At 37.9% G+C, this 21296-nt stretch overlaps 1 protein-coding gene across 3 annotated transcripts in view; it reads right to left on the minus strand.

Moving 5' to 3' along the window:
* Positions 1-21296, minus strand: part of MYO1D (myosin ID) — a 312458-nt gene that overhangs the window by 163023 nt on the left and 128139 nt on the right. For all 3 annotated transcript variants that reach the window (XM_004441886.3, XM_087440786.1, XM_087440787.1), the window contains exons 15-16: positions 11360-11526; positions 1744-1951 (exon numbers count right to left, since the gene is read on the minus strand). In XM_004441886.3, coding sequence (XP_004441943.1) covers positions 1744-1951; positions 11360-11526 — 375 coding nt within the window. The remainder of the gene's footprint in view (positions 1-1743; positions 1952-11359; positions 11527-21296) is intronic.

Genomic DNA, 21296 nt, shown 5'->3' on the forward strand with positions numbered 1-21296 from the left:
ATTAACCATGAATTCATAAGGCCTCTGTAAGTCTAACAGTCAATGAAATGATGTAAATAAGCCTATTCTATACACTTAAGATTATTTAATATTGTAAAAATGTTAATCCTTTCAAATTAATTTATAAATTCAATGCAATCCTAATAAAAATTATTGAATTTAATGAACATAATAAACACACATTAAAATTTCCACTGCAGAATAAAAGTCTATGTATAGGTTAATCATCCTTAATAAAGAACAGTAGAGAAGATGGATTTATCCCACCATAAACTAAGATATAGTACAATAAAAACTGTGTGCAAAAACAGGCAGATATAAAAATGGAACAGAATAGAGCACTCAAAATGTGTAAGTATATATACATATAAACTTAATATATAATAAAAGTGGCACCACAAATCAATGAGAAAAGAACAGATTGTTTAGTAGATGGTATTGAGAAAACTGGCTCACCACAAAGAAGAAAACGAAACTGGACTCCTATATAAACCACATACATAAGTGGATTCTAGATGGACCAAAGACCTAAATGTGGAAGGTAAAATTATACAGTTCATAGAAGAAAATACAGGATAGTATCTTGGTAACCTAGAGACAAGGAAAGCCCTCCTAATTAAACAAAATTCCAAAGCACAAAATAAAAAGCAAAAATTGAAGAATTTGTCAAAATTAAGGATTCTCTTCAACAAAGTATATTATGGATAAAGTTCATTAGAACGCCTACAGAATAAGAGAATATAATGTCTCAAGCTAATAAGAGATTAATGTCTAAAATACTCAAAGAATTCCTGCTAATCAACAAGAAAATGATGCCAGCTTCAGTAGAAAAATGAACAAAGGATATGAACGGGCAATTTATAGGAAAATCCAAAAAGCAAACAAGCGTTTAATGAGATTCAAATTCAATGGTAACCAGAGAAATACAAAGTACAACAATAATGAGATATCATTATACCTATTAGTCTGGCAAAAATTAGGTAGCTGGATGATACTGGTAAGGATGTGGGCACACAGTAACCCCAATGTACAGCTGGTGGTGGTGCAAACTGGCAGAGTCATTGTGGAGAAGAACCTGGCACTACTTATACCCTGTGACTCAGCGACTTTTCTCCTGGCATATATCCTAAGGACATTTTCACAGAGGCACATGATTTCTTTTTATATTCATATACAATTTTTTACACAAAAATGGTTCATACAGATGACATGGAAATGGTATGAGGGATAAAAAGAAATACACAAATGAGTGAATGAAATGAGAAGGGGGCCCTGCACAGATCAATGATGACAGATACCATGATCTAATGAACATAAGTAAGTCAGCACTCCACATCTCAGTCAAGTGCTGGTGGTGGGTAATAATGGGTGATGGAGGTGGTTTCAAACACGGTGGCAAACTTTTTGAGTTACAAGATTAAAAAAAGTCCTTTATGCAGTTAAACTAAGGGAAAAAACTTAGTTAACTACAAGAGACAAAAAGTAGGATGGTTCAGATATCTCTCCAACTTTAAATACCAGAAGACAAAGTGTCTTCAGAGTTTTGAGGATAAAATAATTTTGAGTCCAGCAGCCAAATAAGTTTTCCACATGTGAAAGCAACAGAAAACATTCTAAGATGTGTGTAGATACAAAAAAACATACACACTATCGTGAACATTTCTTGGATCAGGGAAAAAATTCAACAAATTTTTAAGAACATAAAAGCAAATCCTTATCCTTATATATAAAATATAAAATTACCTTTTGTAGAAAGAGGACAATCCTTATGAGCATCTGGGCACGGAGTTCTTCCAAGGTAAACAACGTTCGGGGTGTTCGAACGAAAATTTTTGTCTTCCCATAAGCTACATCATCCTGAAAACCACAACGTTCAATCAGTTTCTTGACAGCCTCTTTGTCTGAAGGGAGGTCATGGTTGGGCCAGGTGAATTCAGAGATCATCTTGTACCTGGATGAAAAAAGAACAGGGCCCAGATTAAAGGAGAAAAATCATATGGTCTCAACAGATGCAGAAAAACTGTACAACAAAATTAGAGACACTTCATAGAAAGGAAAAATAAAAAAGTCTTAGCAAACTAGGAATAGAAGTGACTTTCATTAGCCTGATAAGAGATGCAGAAAAATACTTCAATAAGATACAACACTCCTTCATAATAACAACTCTTCCTAAACTAGGGATAGAAGGGTACTTCCTTGATCTAATAAAGGCTATTTACCAAAAACCTACAGCAAAACCCTTCATAGAGGGGCAAGCTTGAAAGCATTCTCTTTACAAACAGAAACAAGACAAGGATGCTTCTACCACAGGTTTTCTAGCCAGTATAGTGAGACCAATAAATAAACTGGTAAATGAATGGGGAAGGAACAAAACTAACATTACTTATGAACAATATGACTCTCATCAAAGGAAATCAAGAAGATCTTTGGATAACTATTGTAACTAAAAGAAAACCAAGCAGTGTTCTGCATATAAGATCAATACACAAAAATCAATTGTGTTTCCATATACAAGCAGCCAACAGTTCCTTCCTTGCCATGTGGGCCTCTCATAGAGCAGCTCACTCCAAACCAGCTTCTTCATGAGAGTGTGGGCGTGAGCAAGACAGAAGTCAGAGAGTCGAAGCCATTTGCAGCCTAATCTCACAAGTGACATCCCATCACTTTTGCCATATTCCATTTTGCTACAAGCAAATCACTAGGCCCAGGCCACACTCACCAGAAAGGGATTATGCAGTGTATGAATACCAGGAGGTGGGGATCACTGGGACCAGCTTAGAAGGCTGCCTACCACAGTGCTTTTTTCCCCCATGCAAAGTTGTTTAATACATGTAGTCAAATTTAATAATGTTTTACATATATTGCAACTGAGTTTTAAGTCATAGAGTAATTACAGAGTGAATTACAGAGTAACTCACCTATGTGTTCTTCTAGTATTTTTATGTTTTCATTTTTTACATTGAGATCTCTGCTCCATTTGGAGTTCATTTTAATATATGGTGTGAGGTATGGATCCAATTTTACATTTTGACAAAAGGCTATTTCCAACACTATTTACTAAAAAATTTGCCTTTCTCCCTGTGATTTAATATGCCAGTTTTATCATACACTAAATTTTCATATGTACTTCAGTTCATTTCTGGGCTTTCTGGTCTGTTTCATTGCTCTATCTGTCCATCTGTGCATCAGTACCACATAGTTTTAATTATAGACATTATAAATATATTTTAATATCTAGTGGTCTCTCTTCATTCTTTTTATTTTAAAGGTCCTTCCAGCTATTCCTACATGTTTATTTTTCCATATGAACTTTAGAATCAATTTGTATAGTTCCAGGGAAAAACAATCACAAAACAAACAAACAAATCCTTGCTGGTATTTTTATTGAGTTCCCACGTTAAATTCATTCAATTTATCTATGATGTTGAGTTGTCCTATCCAAGAACGAGGACTATCCTTCCACTTGTTCAAGTTTATTTCTGCATCTTTCAGGAGTCTACGTTTTCCTCACAGGGTTTTACACATTTCTGGTTAAGACAACATATATCAAAGTAGCATCTGATCCTTCTTCTTGACAAAATTCTCTTTTCCTAGCTTCCATGACAGCACACACTCCCTGGCTTCCTTCTGTCTTTCTGGATATTTCTTCTCAATCTCATTTTCTGGCTACTGCTCCTCCATTACTGGACTCCCAAATGTTAGAGTACCCCAGGGCTCATATCAGGCTCTCTTCTCTCCATGTACACCTCCCCACGTCACTTCATCTACTCCATCTACCTTATTTTTCAATTCATGAATTTATTATCCCTAGCCCAGCTCTCAGTTCTGAGCTTCAGACTCATACATCCAATGCCGACATAGATCTTGAAGGCATCTCAAACTTCTCTTTCAGTCTTTCCCACTTCAATGTGCTCAGTTAGTATAGCCAGAATCCTGGGATCATATTTGATCCCTTCTCTTCTCCATCATTCCTTCTAATCCTTCATCAAGTCCTACTGACTCCACCTCCAAATATATTTAAAATTCAACTATTCTCATCTTTACTGCCACAGTCCTAATCCAAGCCACCATCAAGTTTACTACAACAGACTCTTGAATTGTCTTCCATTTCCTCTCCAATCCATTCTGCAAACTCAGCAGCCAGAGTCATTATCTAAAAAGCCTTACATCACTTTTATCTTTTCCTGCTCTCCGCCTTCATCACTATATTCCAATCACATTGGCCTTCTTTAGGGTCCTGTAATGTGATTGCCTCTTTCTTGCTTCAGAGCCTTTGCATATGCTGTTCCCATGGCCTGGCATACTTTTTAACCTACTCGTTGAAAGTCTGGCTCCTTCTCATCCTTTAGTCTTTTCTTGATCTTCATCAACCATCAACCCTTACCTCCATTATTCCTTTCTAAGGCAGTCAGCTGTTTTTTTTTTTTTCCCCACACCATTCATCACAGTTTGTAATCACATTGATTTGTGAATTTATCTGTTTAATGTTAGTCTGCCTCACCGTTCTGTGGGTACCACGAAGGCAGGGACTTCATTTTGCCCCCTGCTATATACCACGTGCCTATCACGTTGCCTGCCGTACCATGAGGCAACAGATACCTGTTGAATGAATGAAAAAATGGAAGGAAATACATTTAAAAGCCTACTCACTTGCCAGATAGGGACAAAAATAGAAACCAAATGAAAGAATTCTAATATGAAGAGAGAGGTAATTTTACACAATGTCATGTGAAAAAAGGAAACAAAATCAGAAACCTTCCAAATTCACTGTAAAACTAGAATAAGAGTCAACATTTGGGCCCTAAGACCCGTAGTAACGGTGTGTGTTTGAAGTTTTAGGCATGCTGCAGAAACCAGAAGAAATCCTACTGCCACACTGCTCAGCTAACACGTCAGGATGAAGATGCTCTTCCTTTATTCCCAATGGTAAAGGGCATGACCCCAGTTCTCCAGCAAAACAACGTCCTGAATCTGCAAATTATAAAGCTGAACTCATCTGCTTTCTAACAATTAGTTTTACCTCCCTGAAAGACTTTAGCAGCTTCTAAGGTTATGAGTACCTTTAAAATCCTTCTCTCTCTTTTTCAATAAAAGAATGAAAATAAAGAAAATTGACAAGTAAACATTTAGGTACAAACCTAGCTTACAAAAAAATCTGCAGAATTTAAAAGCTAAAGTTCACTGTGGAAAATATTACTTTTTCTCCCACCATCACTGGAAACATTAGTCCAACGTCCTACACACCTTCTATCCCACTCCACGTCCCACTGTTAATTAGTTCAATCAATATGACAATAAAATAAAATGTCAATTTCTGAATTTGAACAAACACATTTTATGTAAAGTGGAAGATAAACACAGCCCACAGAGTAGGAATAGGCTAATTTCCCAAATGCACGCCCACCGTCTCATCCAGCTCTCTTCCTAGATGATTCTAGAGAGGACCTGATCTCCACTTAGATAATCATCAGACAGACCTATACCACTCATTGGCTGTGCTGTGGTGGCGACCCACATACAAAATAGAGGAAGCTTGGCACAGATGTTAGCTCAGGGCTAATCTTCCTCAAGCAAAAGAAAAAAAACAAGAAGATTGGCAACAGATGTTAGCTCAGGGCTAATCTTCCTCAGCAAAAAAAAAAAATTATACATTTATATGAAAATATACATCTTTTTTTCCTATTAATTATCATCTACATCCTTCCCATAAACACTACAAAAGTCTTTACTTCTCTATACTTCTCACCCCCATTTTAACTTTTGTTCCAGGTTACTACTAAAGACTTCTTTCTTCCCCTTAACAATCAATACTCGTTTAGATTTCACAAAAAGTTTTACCAATTTATTTGTTCAATATTGCTTTTTTTGCATTCCATGTTTCCCTTCTGCATTTATTTTTCTTTTTGCTAAAGGACATCATCTAGATGATTTTTCAGAGAGGGTCTATGAATAGTAAACACTCTGAGCTTATATATGTCAGGGAACGTTTTCATTTTACTCACACTCTTGAATGATAATTTGGCATGGAATAAAATTCTAAGCATCAAGTTCATTTCCCTTCCCCATGAAGATGTTGCTTCTTTGTCTATCTGCATGGACTGTTGCTAATGAGAAGTCTGACGTTAGTATATTCTCATTCCCTGGTAGGTAGTTTGTCTTTTTTCTTGGAGTGCTAAGTATTTTTCTTTATCTCTAACACTCTAAAAGTTAATATAATGTACTTAAGTTTCATTTTTAAAAAATTTATATGTTTTACACTCAGTGTATTCCTTCAATCTGAAGATTTGTGTCTTTTTTTTTGGTTCAGGAAAATTCCTGGCCACTGTTGATTTATTTTTTTTTGGCTGAGGAAGATTAGCCCTGAGCTAACATCTGTACCAAGCTTCCTCTATTTATTCTCTCTCTTCTTTCCTTTCAGTGCTCCTGTTGGACGGGTTTTAACACTCCTGGATCAACCTTACATACTGCTTGACCTTTCTTTAGTACTTCCTAGCAATTTTTCTTTGTGAACAAGTCTGGAAAAAGTCTTCAGCTTGATCTTCTAGCTCACTAATTTACTTTTTAGAAAAGGTTTAGTTAAAAAACAAATTTTTTTTTAATTGTAAAATTTACATATAGGAAATGCACACATTTAAGCATGCAATTCAATAGGTTTTGAAAAATGTATACACCCATGAAACTGATACCTCAACCTCAATCAAGATACAGATTATCTCCATAATCTCAGAGTTCCCCCATCCCCCTCCCCCTTTCCAGTTTATTTCCTAACCCAGAGCTAACCACTGTTCTGATTTCTGCCTGTTTTTGAACATCATATAAATGGCAGCATAAAGTATGTACTCTTTTACGACCATCTTTTTTCACATCCATGTTGTTGTTGTATCAGTCGTTCACTCTCTTTAATGCTGATCAGTAACCACTGTATGATTATACTACAAGTTTCCTGACTCACTCTCCCATTGATGGACAACTCACTCTTCAGTTGTGCTTAATTTGATCTTCATTATCTAAATCTCTAATTATCTTTTTTTTGTGTGAGGAAGATCAGCCCTGAGCCAATATCCATGCTAATCCTCCTCTTTTTGCTGAGGAAGACTGGCTCTGAGCTAACATCTATTGCCAATCCTCCTCTTTTTTTGTTCCCCAAAGCCCCAGTAGACAGCTGTATGTCATAGTTGCACATTCTTCTAGTTGCTGTATGTGGGACACGGCCTCAGCATGGCCGGAGAATTGGTGCGTTGGTGCGCACCTGGGATCCGAACCCGGGCCACCAGTAGCAGAGCACGCACACCCAACCGCTAAGCCACGGGGCTGGCCCCTCTAATTATCTTTTTAATAATTACCTGTTTCTAACTTCATATTCCTATTTTACGACCACAATTCTCTCCTTTATCTCTCTGAAAATATTAAAGAGGCTTATTCTAATGCCCTTTACTCCTTGTTCTGGTTCCTTGGGGGTAAAGTTTTCACTGGCTTAGCTTATTGTCTCTTTTTCATCATCTGACCTTTCTCAGACGTTTAACTGTTATCTCACCTCCCTCCCCAGAGGCCTTCTGTGCACATCGGGGCCTTTGTTAGCCTCTTGTAAGAGGGCTACTTTTTCCTCCTGGGTTCTGGCCACTATGCCTACGAGTCCCCCTTGCAGCTGCTGAGGTGGTTCCTTGTCGCGGCCATTATGGCAACCTCCTGGTGCTGCAGCTGTGCTCAACTCCAGCACAGCAGCTGGGACGGCTTCCTGAATGGCAGCTCAAGCCTCACAAGGCATTCTTTCCTTAAACCTGCAACCTTGGCTTACTTCTGGGTATTCATATCTGCTTCATATCATATTTAGCAGCGACTCACGTTTTCAAAGTTCACTGAGATTCCCCCTTTTGATTGCATGATATGGCTGTGCATTTACTTGGTTTTAAATATCCATATTTTACATTATTTGGGGGCGTTCTGGAGTGGGAAGGGGAGATTTAAGCTTGTACTAAGACCACCACATTCGAAATTCACAGGTTCTTTTTAATCTTTGTTTTTACATGAATATTAGAAAACATAATCCAATCAGATAGCATGTCTGTGCCAAAAAACATACCAAAACACTTTGAGTTGAAAGTAAAATAAGTCCAAAAAGAGATTAAAAGTAGGTAAAGATATGCACTTGGGAAATTCTTTGTCCCCTCCCAAGCTTGCTTATGGTTCTCTTACTTCAACTACTCTCTGTGGTTTCCACTTTGTCTCATGATAATATATTTTTAGTTAGATATATAAATATTTTAGATAAATATATTTTTAGTTCAGCCCCCCATTGTACAGTTACCCATTCCTACCCTGGTCATTCTAATATTTAACTTCTACTGATTTTCTATAGGTAACAATGCCAAAACGAATTCTATGATTGAGTAATTGCTGGAATTCTAAGAGCAGTAATAAAGGACTTGCAATTTTTCTACAAGTTGACACTGTTTGAAATCAAGACTCAGAATAAACACATCTCTACCCATGAAAACATTCCTACTATACAGCCTCAACAAAAAAAGAAAAACCAAGTTTAAAGAACAGTGTGATTTCCATAAGGAAAATGCTCAGTTTTGAGCATAACCTTTCCGTCAATATGAAATTAAATTTCAATTTTCCAGGCTAATATGCTATAAAGTTTTATTCATTCCAAGAGTCTCCATTCAGTGCAATCCCTTTCTCTTCTGCCCACAAGTAGCTTCACACTATTGGAGAAAAACAGACGATGCTGCAAGGTCTCACTGCACGTTTATAACCTCAAATCTCAAATGGGCACAGATCTTCCTGGCAGCAATCCTACTATACAAACCTATGCTTTCCTGCGCTCCAAAATCAGTATTCTCATTTCCCCTCAAACCTCCTATATCACCTCTCCTAATCCTCACTCCCAGCTCATGACCTTGTATCATACTTTATAGAGGAAACAGAAGCAATCAGACAGGAACGTCTTCATCTCTGCCATCAGCAACCTTTGAGCCTTCCTGCATCTGTATCCATATTCTCTGCCTTTCGGCCTGTTGCTATGGGTGAAGTGTCCCCGCTCCTATCTAAAGCTGACAAACCTTCCATTTGTGCTTGGGATTCTACCTCTTGCCTTCTCAAGGATGTTGTTATTACAATTATCTCCCTCCCTCCTGCGTCACTGGTTTCTCCCTCTGTTTTGAATCATCCCCACCTGCATACGAACATTTTCTAGTATCTCCTGACTTCCCATCCACTCCAGCTCTTGCTGTCATTTTTCTCTGCTCTCATTCACAGCACAAATTCTTGAGTTGTCTATAGGCATCCAACTCCTCACTTCTCTTTCCCATCCTACTCAAATTGAGCTCTGCCCATTCCTTTCTCCCTTGACTTCTATGTTGCCAATTCTAATGGTTAATTAAGCTTCTGCTTTTATCTTACTTGATTGCACAGTAACATTTGATATGGTAACCACACTTTTCTTCTTGAAATGCCATCTTCTCTTGGCTTCTGTGACATAACCCTCTTCTGGTATTTCTTCTATCTCATTGGTTGCTCCTGCTCTTCTCTTTGCTGGTTCCTTTGCGTCAGACCACAAACCTAAATGTCGGCATAGGCCTCCTCCTCTTTTTTATCCAGTTCCAAGACTTTATATATAATCTATATACGAATGACTCCAAAATCTCTATCTTTAGCCTGGACTTTTTCCCGAACTCCAGATATGTATATCCAATAGCTTACTTAACTTCTACCTAGATGTTTAGTAGGCATTTCAAACCTAACCCAGTCAAAAGACAAATCTTGATTCCGTCTTCGCCCCCGTTCCATGCCCTCCTCCTCCAACTTCTCTTACCTGATCTTCCTTATCTCAGCAGATAGTACCACGTTTACCCAGATGCTCAAGCCAAAATCTACTTGTCATCCTTCATTCCTCTCTACTTCTCTCTCATCTAGCCAATCCAAGAGCAAGTCTTGTCAGCTTTCCCCCAAACATCCTGCATCTGTCGACTACTCAGATCTACAATAATCCCTTGTTCAAGGTACTATCATTAAGCCATCTCCTGTGGATTCCTGCAACAGCATCCCTAAGCATCTCTCTGCTTTCTATTCACACAATAACCACAGTGATCTCTTAAAACATCCATAAGACTGTGTTGCTCCCTGCTGAAAATCCACCAATGGTTTTCTATCACATTTAGCCAAAATCTCAACTGTTTAGTCTGGATTACAAGGTTCGACAAGATCTGGCCCCTGTCCATCTCTCTGATCTCATCTCACACCATTGCCCCATCACTCAGCATCCTTCAACCACACTGGACTATGTTTGGCTCCTAAAACGCCACACTAATTACTGCAATAGAGCCTTTTCCCTGCTGTTCCCTCTGCCCCACCTGCTCTTTTCTCTGATCTCTGTACAGCTGGTTACCTCCTGTCATTATTATCTCCTTAGAGACTCTTCTGACTGTCCAATATTTTATGTATTTATTTATTCATATTTTTGTGGAATCTGTAGTCTAGAGCATAGGAAATGTTCAATAAACATTTTTAAATAAATAAACAGAGAGAATTTAAAGCATTATTCTTATGAGTCCCAGTTGTCAACTATCATTATCATTATTAACAATAAATAACAATTACAATGATACCTTACTTATTGAGTGATTTCTATATGTCAGGTACTATTCTAAGTGCTTTATACATATTATCTCATTTAGTGCTCCAGCAATCCTACAAAGTAGTTACTATTATTATCTCCATTTTACACATGAGGAAACTGAGGCATAGAAAGGTTACATGATTTGCTCAAGGTCTCAAAGCTAAGAAACAACAAAGCCAGGATTCAAACTAGGTAGACTAATTTCAGGACCTCCATGATTGACTATTTAATATTGTTTTATTATTATAATTACTAATATCTGTAATGATAAGCAGCATTAACTGAACATCTATGATGTGCCAGGCACCTAGACTTTTTCCTTAGGTTAATTTAATCCTCACAACAAGAGCCTTGTGAGGTAGGTATTACTATACTCATTTTACAGATGCAGAAACAGAATCAAAGAAGTTAAACTTCTGGCCCAAGATTACGCAGCAAATGAATGGCATAGCCAGGATCCAACCCAGAGTGACTCCAAATCCTTGTTCTTTCTACTATACTACAATGCCCACAATGTCCCCCCAAAGAATGCACTTTTTTCCACGATCCATAAACCAGTGAACTCAGGGAGACTTCTGCTGATTCTGGGAAAGTCTTTCACATCTGAAGTTTCCTCTACTCTTTTGTTCACTCAACAAATATTTAGATGGCCTAATTCGTGCTGACCCATTGTCACACGTGGGGAGGACTCCATAATTCTCCGTGTGCTATCAGGTTTCTCTGTTTAGTCTCTCTCACCTGTGAAGAAACTTCTCGTACGTCTGGCGGAAGGCAAACCCTGCTCGACGCACCCTCACATTTTCCAGTAGTCCAAGATACTCTACTTGATGCCGGCAGCGTTCATCATCGAATATCTGTGGGGATTTCTTGTCATTGGGTTTGATGCAACGTACGTAGTATGGTTCCTAAAGAAATAAATCAGCAAATGATTAGTTTCACTGGAGAAAAATCTCAGACTAAGGCCACTAACATGTAATTAGTGTTAACTGTGTCAAATTAAGCTCTGTGCCTCTAATTTCTCAGGCATATACTTGTGAATAAAGTAGTTATTCTCCCTTTCCCTTCAATTTAAGGTTGGAAGTTCTCATGCACTCAGGTAAAATTTTGTTTTATTATATTTCAGGATTCATCAGGAATCACAGAAAGGGGATAAAACTAGAGAGTAAATTATAGAGATATGTAAACATCAAGTTTTTGTGTATTTATGGAAACGTGGTTAAAAAGTAACAGAAGGAGTAATTTAATAAAAAGAGGCAGGAGCTGTGGTAAAGATGAACTACGACAAAGAATGTAAATATTAAGCACAGCCTCGGTACACAGTAAGTGCTCCATAAGTGTCAGCCATTATTATTGTTATTATTATTATTATTGCATTAGTTTGTGCTTTTGAAAAAGAGATTAAAACTTATGAGTAAGTTGAGAAGTTATAAAACCACTTGTAGGCGTCAGTGACTCTAACAAAAAGCCTAGCAAGAAATCCTTCCCTCTGTGCCAATTAAGTTTTGTACCATGCATTAGATCATAACTCCTTTTAAATATAAAACTGTGCTTGGCATAGATCCTGGTACACTAAAGATAACAAATTATCACTGGATGAATCAACGAGGTCAAATGTATCCTCCTTATCAGTGTGAAGAGTTACTTTCCCTTCTCTGGATCTATTATCTATCAGACACACAGATGTACTTTAATTAAGAGAGAGAATCCTCTGTAGTCAAATTAGGCAGTTTTGAGCTCCACTGAAGGCTGGAGGTAAAAAGGAGTAGTAAATAATTCAAGAAGTAGGAGAGATTCAAAGAATGTGAATTTATTTGCATTTTGAACAGAATGACAGTTTTCAACACCTAAACAGGAAGCTCCAAGCATATATTTATCATGCTGCCTTCCACGATGAAAAGTAATGTCATTTTCTTCCTTTTTCTAAGCCCTGCTGTATTAGTTTCCTATTGCTGCTACAGCAGATTATCACAAACTTAGTGGCTTAAAACAATACAAACTTATTCTCATACAGTTCTGGAGGTCAGCAGTCTGAAATGGGTCTCACTGGGCTAAAAATCAAGGTGTCAGCAGGGCTGTTATTTTCTGGAGGCTCTAAGGGAGAACCTGTTTTCTCATCTTTTCCAGCTTCCAGAGGCTGCCCACATTCCTTGGCTTGTGGCCTCCTTCCATCTTTGAAAAGCCAGCAAGGGCCTGTTGAGTCTTTCTCAGGATGCCATCTCTCTGGTTCTGACTCTTCTGCCTCCCTCTTTCCCTTTGAAGGACTCTTGTATTAATACAGGGCCTATGTGGACAATGCAGAATAACCTCTTTATTTTAAGGTCAGCTGATTAGCAACCTTAACTCCATCTGCAACCTTAATTCCACCTTGCCAGGTAACATAACATGTTCACAGGTTCTGGGGATTAGGACGTGGATATCCTTAGGGGGCGTAAGGTAAAGAAAACCAAAAAAACCAAAAAACCAAAAAGAACCTCTCTCTCTTTCTCTTTCTCTCTTTCTCTGGTCTTTGCCCTTGGTTCCTGGCATACAACTGCAAAAACCTTTGGAATTTCCTCAGTGATAGGAGTATCTTTGTTATGCTAATGAGGTGACTCAGGCCCGGCCCCTAGATAGCTTCAGGATGGGGGCTGGTCATCAAGAAAACCCTCCACATGATTAGAGGGCTGGAACTTTCAGCTGCCTGACCTCTGGGGAGGGGAGGGGAGCTGGAGACTGAGCTCACTCACGGGCCAATGATTTAATCAATCATGCTTATGTAACGAAACCTTGATTAAAAAACTCAGGACACAGAGGCTCCGAGGAGTTTCCTGGTTGGTAAACACACTGATGTACTGGGAGGGTGATGCACCCTGACTCCATGGGGACAGAAGCTTCTGCTCTTGGGACCATCCAGACTTTCCAGACCTGTGTATCTCTTCACCTGGTTGTTCCAGGTGGTTAGTGTCAGAATTGAATTGAATTATAGGACACTCAGTTGTTGTCAGAGAACTGGTGTTGGAACGCAGAGGCCAGTATTCCACCTAGCACACCTGCCTTTTGTCATCTCATCTGTGGGACTGAAAAACATGACTGCAACATTTTGCAGCACCTCCCATCAAGAGGTGGAGTTTCCACCCCACTCTTTGAATCTGGGTTGGCCTTGTGACTTGCTTTAATCAATAAAATGTGGCAGAAGTGACAGTGGGTTACTTGTGGAGACTCAGCCCTGAGAGGCTTTGCCCTTTTGGAACACTTCTTCCATCATGTGAAGAAGTCCAGGATTCAAGACTATGAAGAAAGAGGCTAAGTTATCCAGCCATCCAGCCATACCATGTGAGGAACCATTTTAGACTATCCAGCCCCAGCTGACTACAGCCATTTGGTGAGCCCAGGTGAGACCAGGAGAAGAACTGGACAGTCAACCCACCAAATCATGAGAAACAATAAACTGTTGTTTTAAGCACTACATTTTAGGGTGATTCGTTGTTACATATTAATAGATAACTGATACTTCCTTCCTATTCTGGAACACCAATCCTTGGCTTAGATATTAAGCAGAGGATCAATATTATTATAAAGCACAAGCAGAATCTTACTTTAAAAAATAGTGATGGCTGGGGGCCAGCCCTGTGGTGTAGCGGTTAAGTACGTGCACTCCACTGCTGGCAGCCCGGGTTCAGATCCTGGGTGCAAACTGAGGCACCATTCGTCAGGCCATTCTGTGGTGGTGTCCCATATAAAGTGGAGGAAGATAGGCACAGATGTTAGCCCAGGGCCAGTCTCCCTCAGCAAAAAGAGGAGGATTGGCATGGATGTTAGCTCAGGGCTGATCTTCCTCACAAAAAGAACAAAAAATAAAATAAAATAGTAATGGCTGAACAAATGTTTACTAAATCTGTAATGGTTTTCAAGTGGAGCATTTATATGGGAAAGTTGTAGCTCACTTTTAAAAAGGGCTTATAGTAAATTTAAAACAAACTTAATGGGATGAGGAAGTGAGGGAGGGGGTACTACTTACTTGAGGATTTTCTGTGAGTTTCCTGGGATATAGAGTCTCTACTGCTTGGTGAATAAACTAAGAGAAGTGGCACTAAACACAGTAAAAATCGAAATGCTACCAGATCTACCCGAATGCTTTGGTACTGGTATAACGGTATAAACATTACACAGCATCAGGATACTTGGCTCTTAGCTGTCTCTGTTCTTAACTAGCTATGATAAAGTCTCTCTGGACCTAATAACCTATTTATGAAATGAGGATATTAGGGCTTCCACTTTAGTAATGACAAAGTAGGTAATTTAAACCAACAACTATGCTGGGCACATGTAGGACAGGCAAACAAAATTTGCAAAACATCTGCTTAAAGACATTGGAGAACTACCAAGATAGCGGAGAATATTGGGGCCAGAATCCAGGAGAGGAAGGAAGCCATGGAGAATAGCCCAGGTTGGAGACCTCCTTTTTTCTGCGGGAATGTGCCGACTCCAGATTAAGTGGATGGATCTGAGTAGTGGTTTTGACAGCCTCATGGGGCTAGTGAGAAAGAGATTAGAGACTAGGGCCTGAAAAGGAAGAGGTCGTGGGTAAACCCCTCTCACTTTGGGCTGGGATCCCACAAGGCTGCCACTAGCAATAAGGGTGAATCAGAAGTAGGCAGTCCCTCACAGGGACCATAGTTCAGCTCTGAATCATTTCAGTCTTTGAAATCGGAACAGCTGATTTGAAATACTAGTGCTCTTAGATGCCTAAAGGAGCAAAGGTAAATCTTCCCTGGAGAAAGATTACATAAACTTGGGCCTCCAATTATTTCTACAAACAATTTTGCAAATATAAGGTTGGGAACAAACAAAAAAATTAACCAGACATATAAGGAAGCAAGATAACACGAATTAGAAACAGCAAAATAACATACAAAATACATAGACCTGCAGGGGTCCATATATGGGAGTTATCAGATAGAGATATTAAAGTAACTAGGCTTTGGGGTGGCCCCGTGGCTTAGCGGTTAAGCACGCGTGCTCTGCTGCTGGCAGCCTGGGTTCGGATCCTGGGCGCGCACCGACACGCCGCTTCTCCGGCCATGCTGAGGCCGTGTCCCACATACAGCAACTAGAAGGATGTGCAGCTATGACATACAACTATCTACTGGGGCTTTGGGGGAAAAAAAAATAAAATTATAAAAATTATAAAATAACTAGGCTTACCATGTACAAGATGACTAAAGACAATATTGAGATTTTTTTTTTAGAGAACCAGAAACTATAAAAAACACTCAAACCAATGGAAAAACTGGTACTGAAAAATACAATAATGGAAATTAAGAATTCAGAGGATCAGAAGAGTAGATTAGAAATAGTCGAAGAAAAAAATAATGAACTAGAAGGGAAGCGAGGAGAAATTTCCTGGAATGAAGCATGGAGAGACAAAAAGATGGAAAATAAAGAAGAGAAGTCAAGAGGCATAGAAGATACAGTGAGATGGTCTAAGTAACTAGAGTCCTGAAGCAGAGGAGACAAAAGGAGCAGAAGCAATATGTCAAGAGCTAATAGCCAAGAACTTTGTAAAATTGATGAAAAACAATCAAGCTATTATAAATTGAAGAATTCCTACAAACTCCAAGCAGGATGAAAAAAAAACATCTACACCTAGATACATTCTGAAAAGCAAAGAAAAGCAGCCAGAGGAAAAAAAGACTGATTACGTGTAAGGAGCAACAAATAGATGACAGTTGACTTCTCAAAAGAAACACTGGAATCCAGAAGACAAAAGAGTATCACCTTTGAAGTGCTGAAAAAACTGCCAACTTAGAATTTTATACCCAGCAAAAATATTCTTCAAGAATGAAAATGGTAGAAAATATTTTCAGGTAAACAAAAAACAAAGAATTTGTTGACATCAGACCTCAACTATAACAGGGCAAAGTTCACACAGAAGGAAAATGGCCCCACATAAAGGCCACTGATACAGAAAGAGGAAAAAGAAATGACAAATGAGTAAATCTAAACAGATATTGACTATATGTAGTAGTAATAATAATGATGATGATGATGCCATCATCTTACTGGCCTAAAAAAATACATATATGTATATAATTAAAATATATGACCAAAATAGCATATAAGGAGGAAGTCAAATGGAATTAAAATGTTTTTTGGATCTTGCATTGTCCAGGAAGCAGGCAAAAGTACTAAACGGTATTAGATTTTTATATTCAAGAATAATAATGTAATAACTCAAGTAACCACTAAGAATATTAAGATGTAAATCTTTCAAAATAATAAATGGAATAATAAAACATAATTGTAACACCAAGTGTGGCGAAGTGGGGAGGAAAGGGTGCCTTCTTAGGTTCAACCAAACATTCTGACTCAAAAGACTCACAGGAGACACTTGGCACATGTCTACTCAGAAGGACAAGAACATGCCTTGCCAGTAAGCAGTGTCAAGGACCTTATAGCAGTCCACACAGTAGTCAGGTGACAGATCAGGTGCAAGCAGATGGGATCTACACCTGGTGGGTATGAGAAGTGCCCTTGGTTTAAAAGCCTCATGCTCCATAGGGTCCAATACCTCCTAAAACAACTCTGAAGACAGCTTCCAGGGTACTTGAAAGAGACATGCCTAATAGATAAGTCACCACAGTCAGGGAAGCCCAAACCATGCCATCCCCACTAGACGTTTATCACTCTCCCAGTACAGATGCAATTTACCAACGAGGGTAATTGTTATCACAAGCAATGTTGCCTAGTAATATAGCTGATAGACATCTTACAAGGTTAACAGGGGAACATAGCTAGAAATTTAACTAAGGTTTAGTTGTGAAGCAGAAGGAACAAAATTTTGTTTACCTTTTGCCCACAATAATCAATCTAAAAGAAGGTCAGAAAGGAAAGGAAAAGAAAGATAGAGGAGTCAAACAGAAAGCACTAATGAGATGGTGGATTTAAACGTAACACACAGTAACTACATTAAGAGAAAATGGACTAAACGATTTATTCAAAAGACAAAGATTATCAAAATGGATTAAAAAACCAAACTATATGCTATGTACAAGAGACAACATACTTGAAACATAAGGATACAGAAAAATTGAAAGTAAAAGGGTGGAAAAAGATATACCTTGTAAACCCTGGCCAAAAGAAAAGCTGGTGTAACTATTTTACTCATGCAAAGTTGACTTGAAGGCAAAAAGCAATAGCGAAATAAAGAGAAACATTTCATAACGATAAATGATTCAAACACTAGGAAGAAATAATAGTTCTAACTTGAATAAGCCTAATAAATTTTCAAAATGTTTAAGGCAAAAACTGAAGGTACAACAAGGAGAAGTAGACAAATTCAGAATCAAAGTAGATTTTATCACGTTTCAGCATTGACAAAACAAAGAAATGAGGAAGAATGCAGAAAAACTGGACAACAATATGATTAGCAAACTTGACCTAATGGACATATATAGAATATTAAATGCAAATTATATATATTGTATATATATATATACACACACACACACAAAGAAAATTTAACAAATTTCTAAGGACTGAAATCACAGAGTATATACTCTGACCAAATGAGATTAAGCTAGAAATCAAGAGCAAAACGATAATTAGAAAATCTTATAAGTTTGGAAATTAAGAAATATAATTCTAAATGACCCTTGGGTCCAAAAGAAAATTACACTGTGAATTAGAAAATGTTTTGAACTCAGTAATTTATAGAATCATGTGGGCAAAGCAGTCTTAGTATAGGGTATCATTCGAGTAGTATAAGTACTTTACTAAAGAGAAACCAGTTGAATGGAATTTTACCAGTATTGACTGATCACGCACAGGAAGTGGTAACACTAGATTAGACATTAATAACCAACTAAGGGGTGGGGGAATGCCCTTTCATCCTGTTTAGTAATATAAAAATCTTCAGGTAAGGATTCTAGTGGAAATATTTTCTCTATATTTAATCAGCATTCTGTCTCAATTTATAAATGCCGCCTCCTCTCTCATTTATAAATATCCAGACTGACTCAGCCTACGAAATCCTAAATTTGACAAATTCTAAACGTCTCATAAAGGTTAAACCACAAAAGTTAATAGTGATCTTATTCTCTTGCACTTTTTAACATGTTTCTCCCTATATTTTATGCAAAAAACATCATTTGTGAAAGTACACCAATTGTATATATATCTATTAGCCGGAAGGCATAGTATTTAGATATTCATCTATTTAAACTGCTTTGAACACTGTCAAACAGAGTCAAAAGCAAATTCAAGTTCATTTAATAATTTACTGACCATTTTTTAGAGTGCTTTATTAGGTATCAAGAGGTATACAAAATTAGAACAACTCATTCCCTATATTCAAAAGACTTATAATCTAGGGGGGGAGATGAGACATGCATTTAAAACATTGTGTAGACTCTGAAAAAGTGAGAGGAGTCAGGGGCTTGCACTTCTGGTGATGGAGGACTAAGCAATTCATATCAACCTTCCTGATGAAGTCATTAAGAAAAAGCGCTAGATAAAATATGGGGGAAAAAATCTTCTTAAATGCATCAAAGAGCTAATAAGACAGCGAAGATGAGAATAAGACTAACATCCAGATGGATGAGCCCAGCCTTCAGGGCTGCTTTCTTCTTAGAGACCACTATTGATCTGGAGAGGTAGCCATCAGGCTGAGGATAGCTTCTGACAGCCTTGTGGGGCTGGGGGGATGACAGCTGGAACCGGAGGCCATAGATGAGGGACACAGGTCTGGAATCCTGAATAGCTAAACCTGGGATTTAAAGGGGAATGGAAACAATTTGGCCCTTTCAGGGACAGCAGCCCATTGCTGAGGTACTATGGGTCCTGAAATTGGATTAAGGTGATTCCAGATAGTCAGAATTTATCTGATATATTTTTTTAAACTTAAACTTTCAACTTTTCTATTATGTTTAGGTGTCATTAATAAATGGCATATGTCTGTACTCTCTTTCTTTCACCTGATTTGGCAATTTTTATCCATTTACATTCAATGTAATTACTAACATACTTGGGTTTATTTCTACCAGCTTAAGTTGTCCTAGCTTTCCTACGTTCTTTTGTCTCCTCTTTCCTATGTTTTTTAGGACTGATTATTTTTTCTTATTCTGGCTTTTTCCTCCCTCTACTAGTTTGGAAGTTAGAACCTCATTTCTATTCTTTTAATGACTACACTAGAAAATTTAACATGCATTGTACTTATCAGAGTTACAAGCTAAGCAATATTTTCATCCTTTTCCTGAACAACCAAGGACCTTAAACCCTTGAATTATAATCACCCACTTCTTTCAATTTATATGCTATTGTTGTGCTATTTAATTCTTATGTGTATTTTTAATCCAATAAAATATTATTTTTACAGTTTATTTGGATCTACATATTTACTAATTTCTTTGTTCTTCCTTTTGTGTATCAAGCTTTCACTTAGTATACTCTTCCTCCTGCCTGATGTATATCCTTTAGAATTTCCTTTAGTGTGGTTCTAACTTGCTGCTTTTATTTTTCAGAAAAATTCTTTATTGTGTCTTTGTTCTTCAATACATTCTCTCAGTATAGACTTCTGCTTTACAGTTATTTTCTCTCAGCCTGTTATTCCTTGGAAGCTAATCTGCTTTTAAGGTATTTTCTTTGTCTTTGATGTTCTGGGGTTTTATTAGGTGCTTAGATGCAGATTTCTTTTAATTTCTCCAGCTTGGGATACACTGGAATTCCTGACTCTGTAGAGGGGTGTCTTTCATCATTCCTGAAATTCTCAGCAGTATTTCTTCAAATATTGCTCTGCCCGTTCTCTCCTCTCCTTGTAGAACTCTGATTAGATGCACATTAGATCTTTTCATTTTATCTTCCATGTCTCAATGTTTCTTTTATATGTCTTATTTCTTAGTCTAAGTGGAATTGAGGATAATTTCAATTTTTTCTTTCATTTCACCATTCTCTCTTCAGCTTTGTCTAAACTGATGTTAAACCTATCCATTGAGTTTTCAACTTTAATTATTTAATTTTTATTTCTATCAATTGCCTAGTTACTTGCTCTTTTTCATATGTTTAGGCCTTTCATTTCTTGAAACATATTAAACCTTCTTATATTCTGTTTCTGATACTTCCGGTATGAGAAGTTTTCATGAGTTTGAATCTGTTGTTTAGTCTGACTCTCACATATGGTATCTTGTTTCTTTGTGCGTGTAGTGATTCTTTACTTTGAACTTATTTTCCTTAGAGCTTTATCTGTGGAAATTCTTTAAGGTCTGGTATGAAGGTTGTTTCTCCAAGGAAAAAAACCATGCTTGCTACTATCAGGTGCCTGGGGGCAATACCAGACCTGGACCACTTTAAACTAAATTGTTGGCTTGAGCCTTTTCAGGCCATCCAGGTAGTGTGAATTTGGACTGCAAACCTCATAAAAACTGGCTTATAATTAAATTCTCACGGAATGTTCACCCATCCTCCGTGACTCAGTGCAAAGAACTAAGGCAGTTTTCCTTACAGATAATGACAAATTATTTCTAGTTCATTCTGGATGTACCCATTTGAGAAGGCAGCCCCCTAGAGACCTACCATTGTGCGTGTGTGTGTGTGTGTAATCTCTTATTAGACACCCTACTTTAGGCAGGCCCTGGGCTTCACTTCGAGGACCCAGCCCTGAACAACTATACTCATAGTTACCTACTTCAACAAATCCGCT

The sequence above is a fragment of the Ceratotherium simum genome, chromosome 16 (assembly GCF_057802395.1).
Source record: "Ceratotherium simum simum isolate JZ-2026a chromosome 16, ASM5780239v1, whole genome shotgun sequence".
NCBI lineage: Eukaryota > Metazoa > Chordata > Mammalia > Perissodactyla > Rhinocerotidae > Ceratotherium > Ceratotherium simum.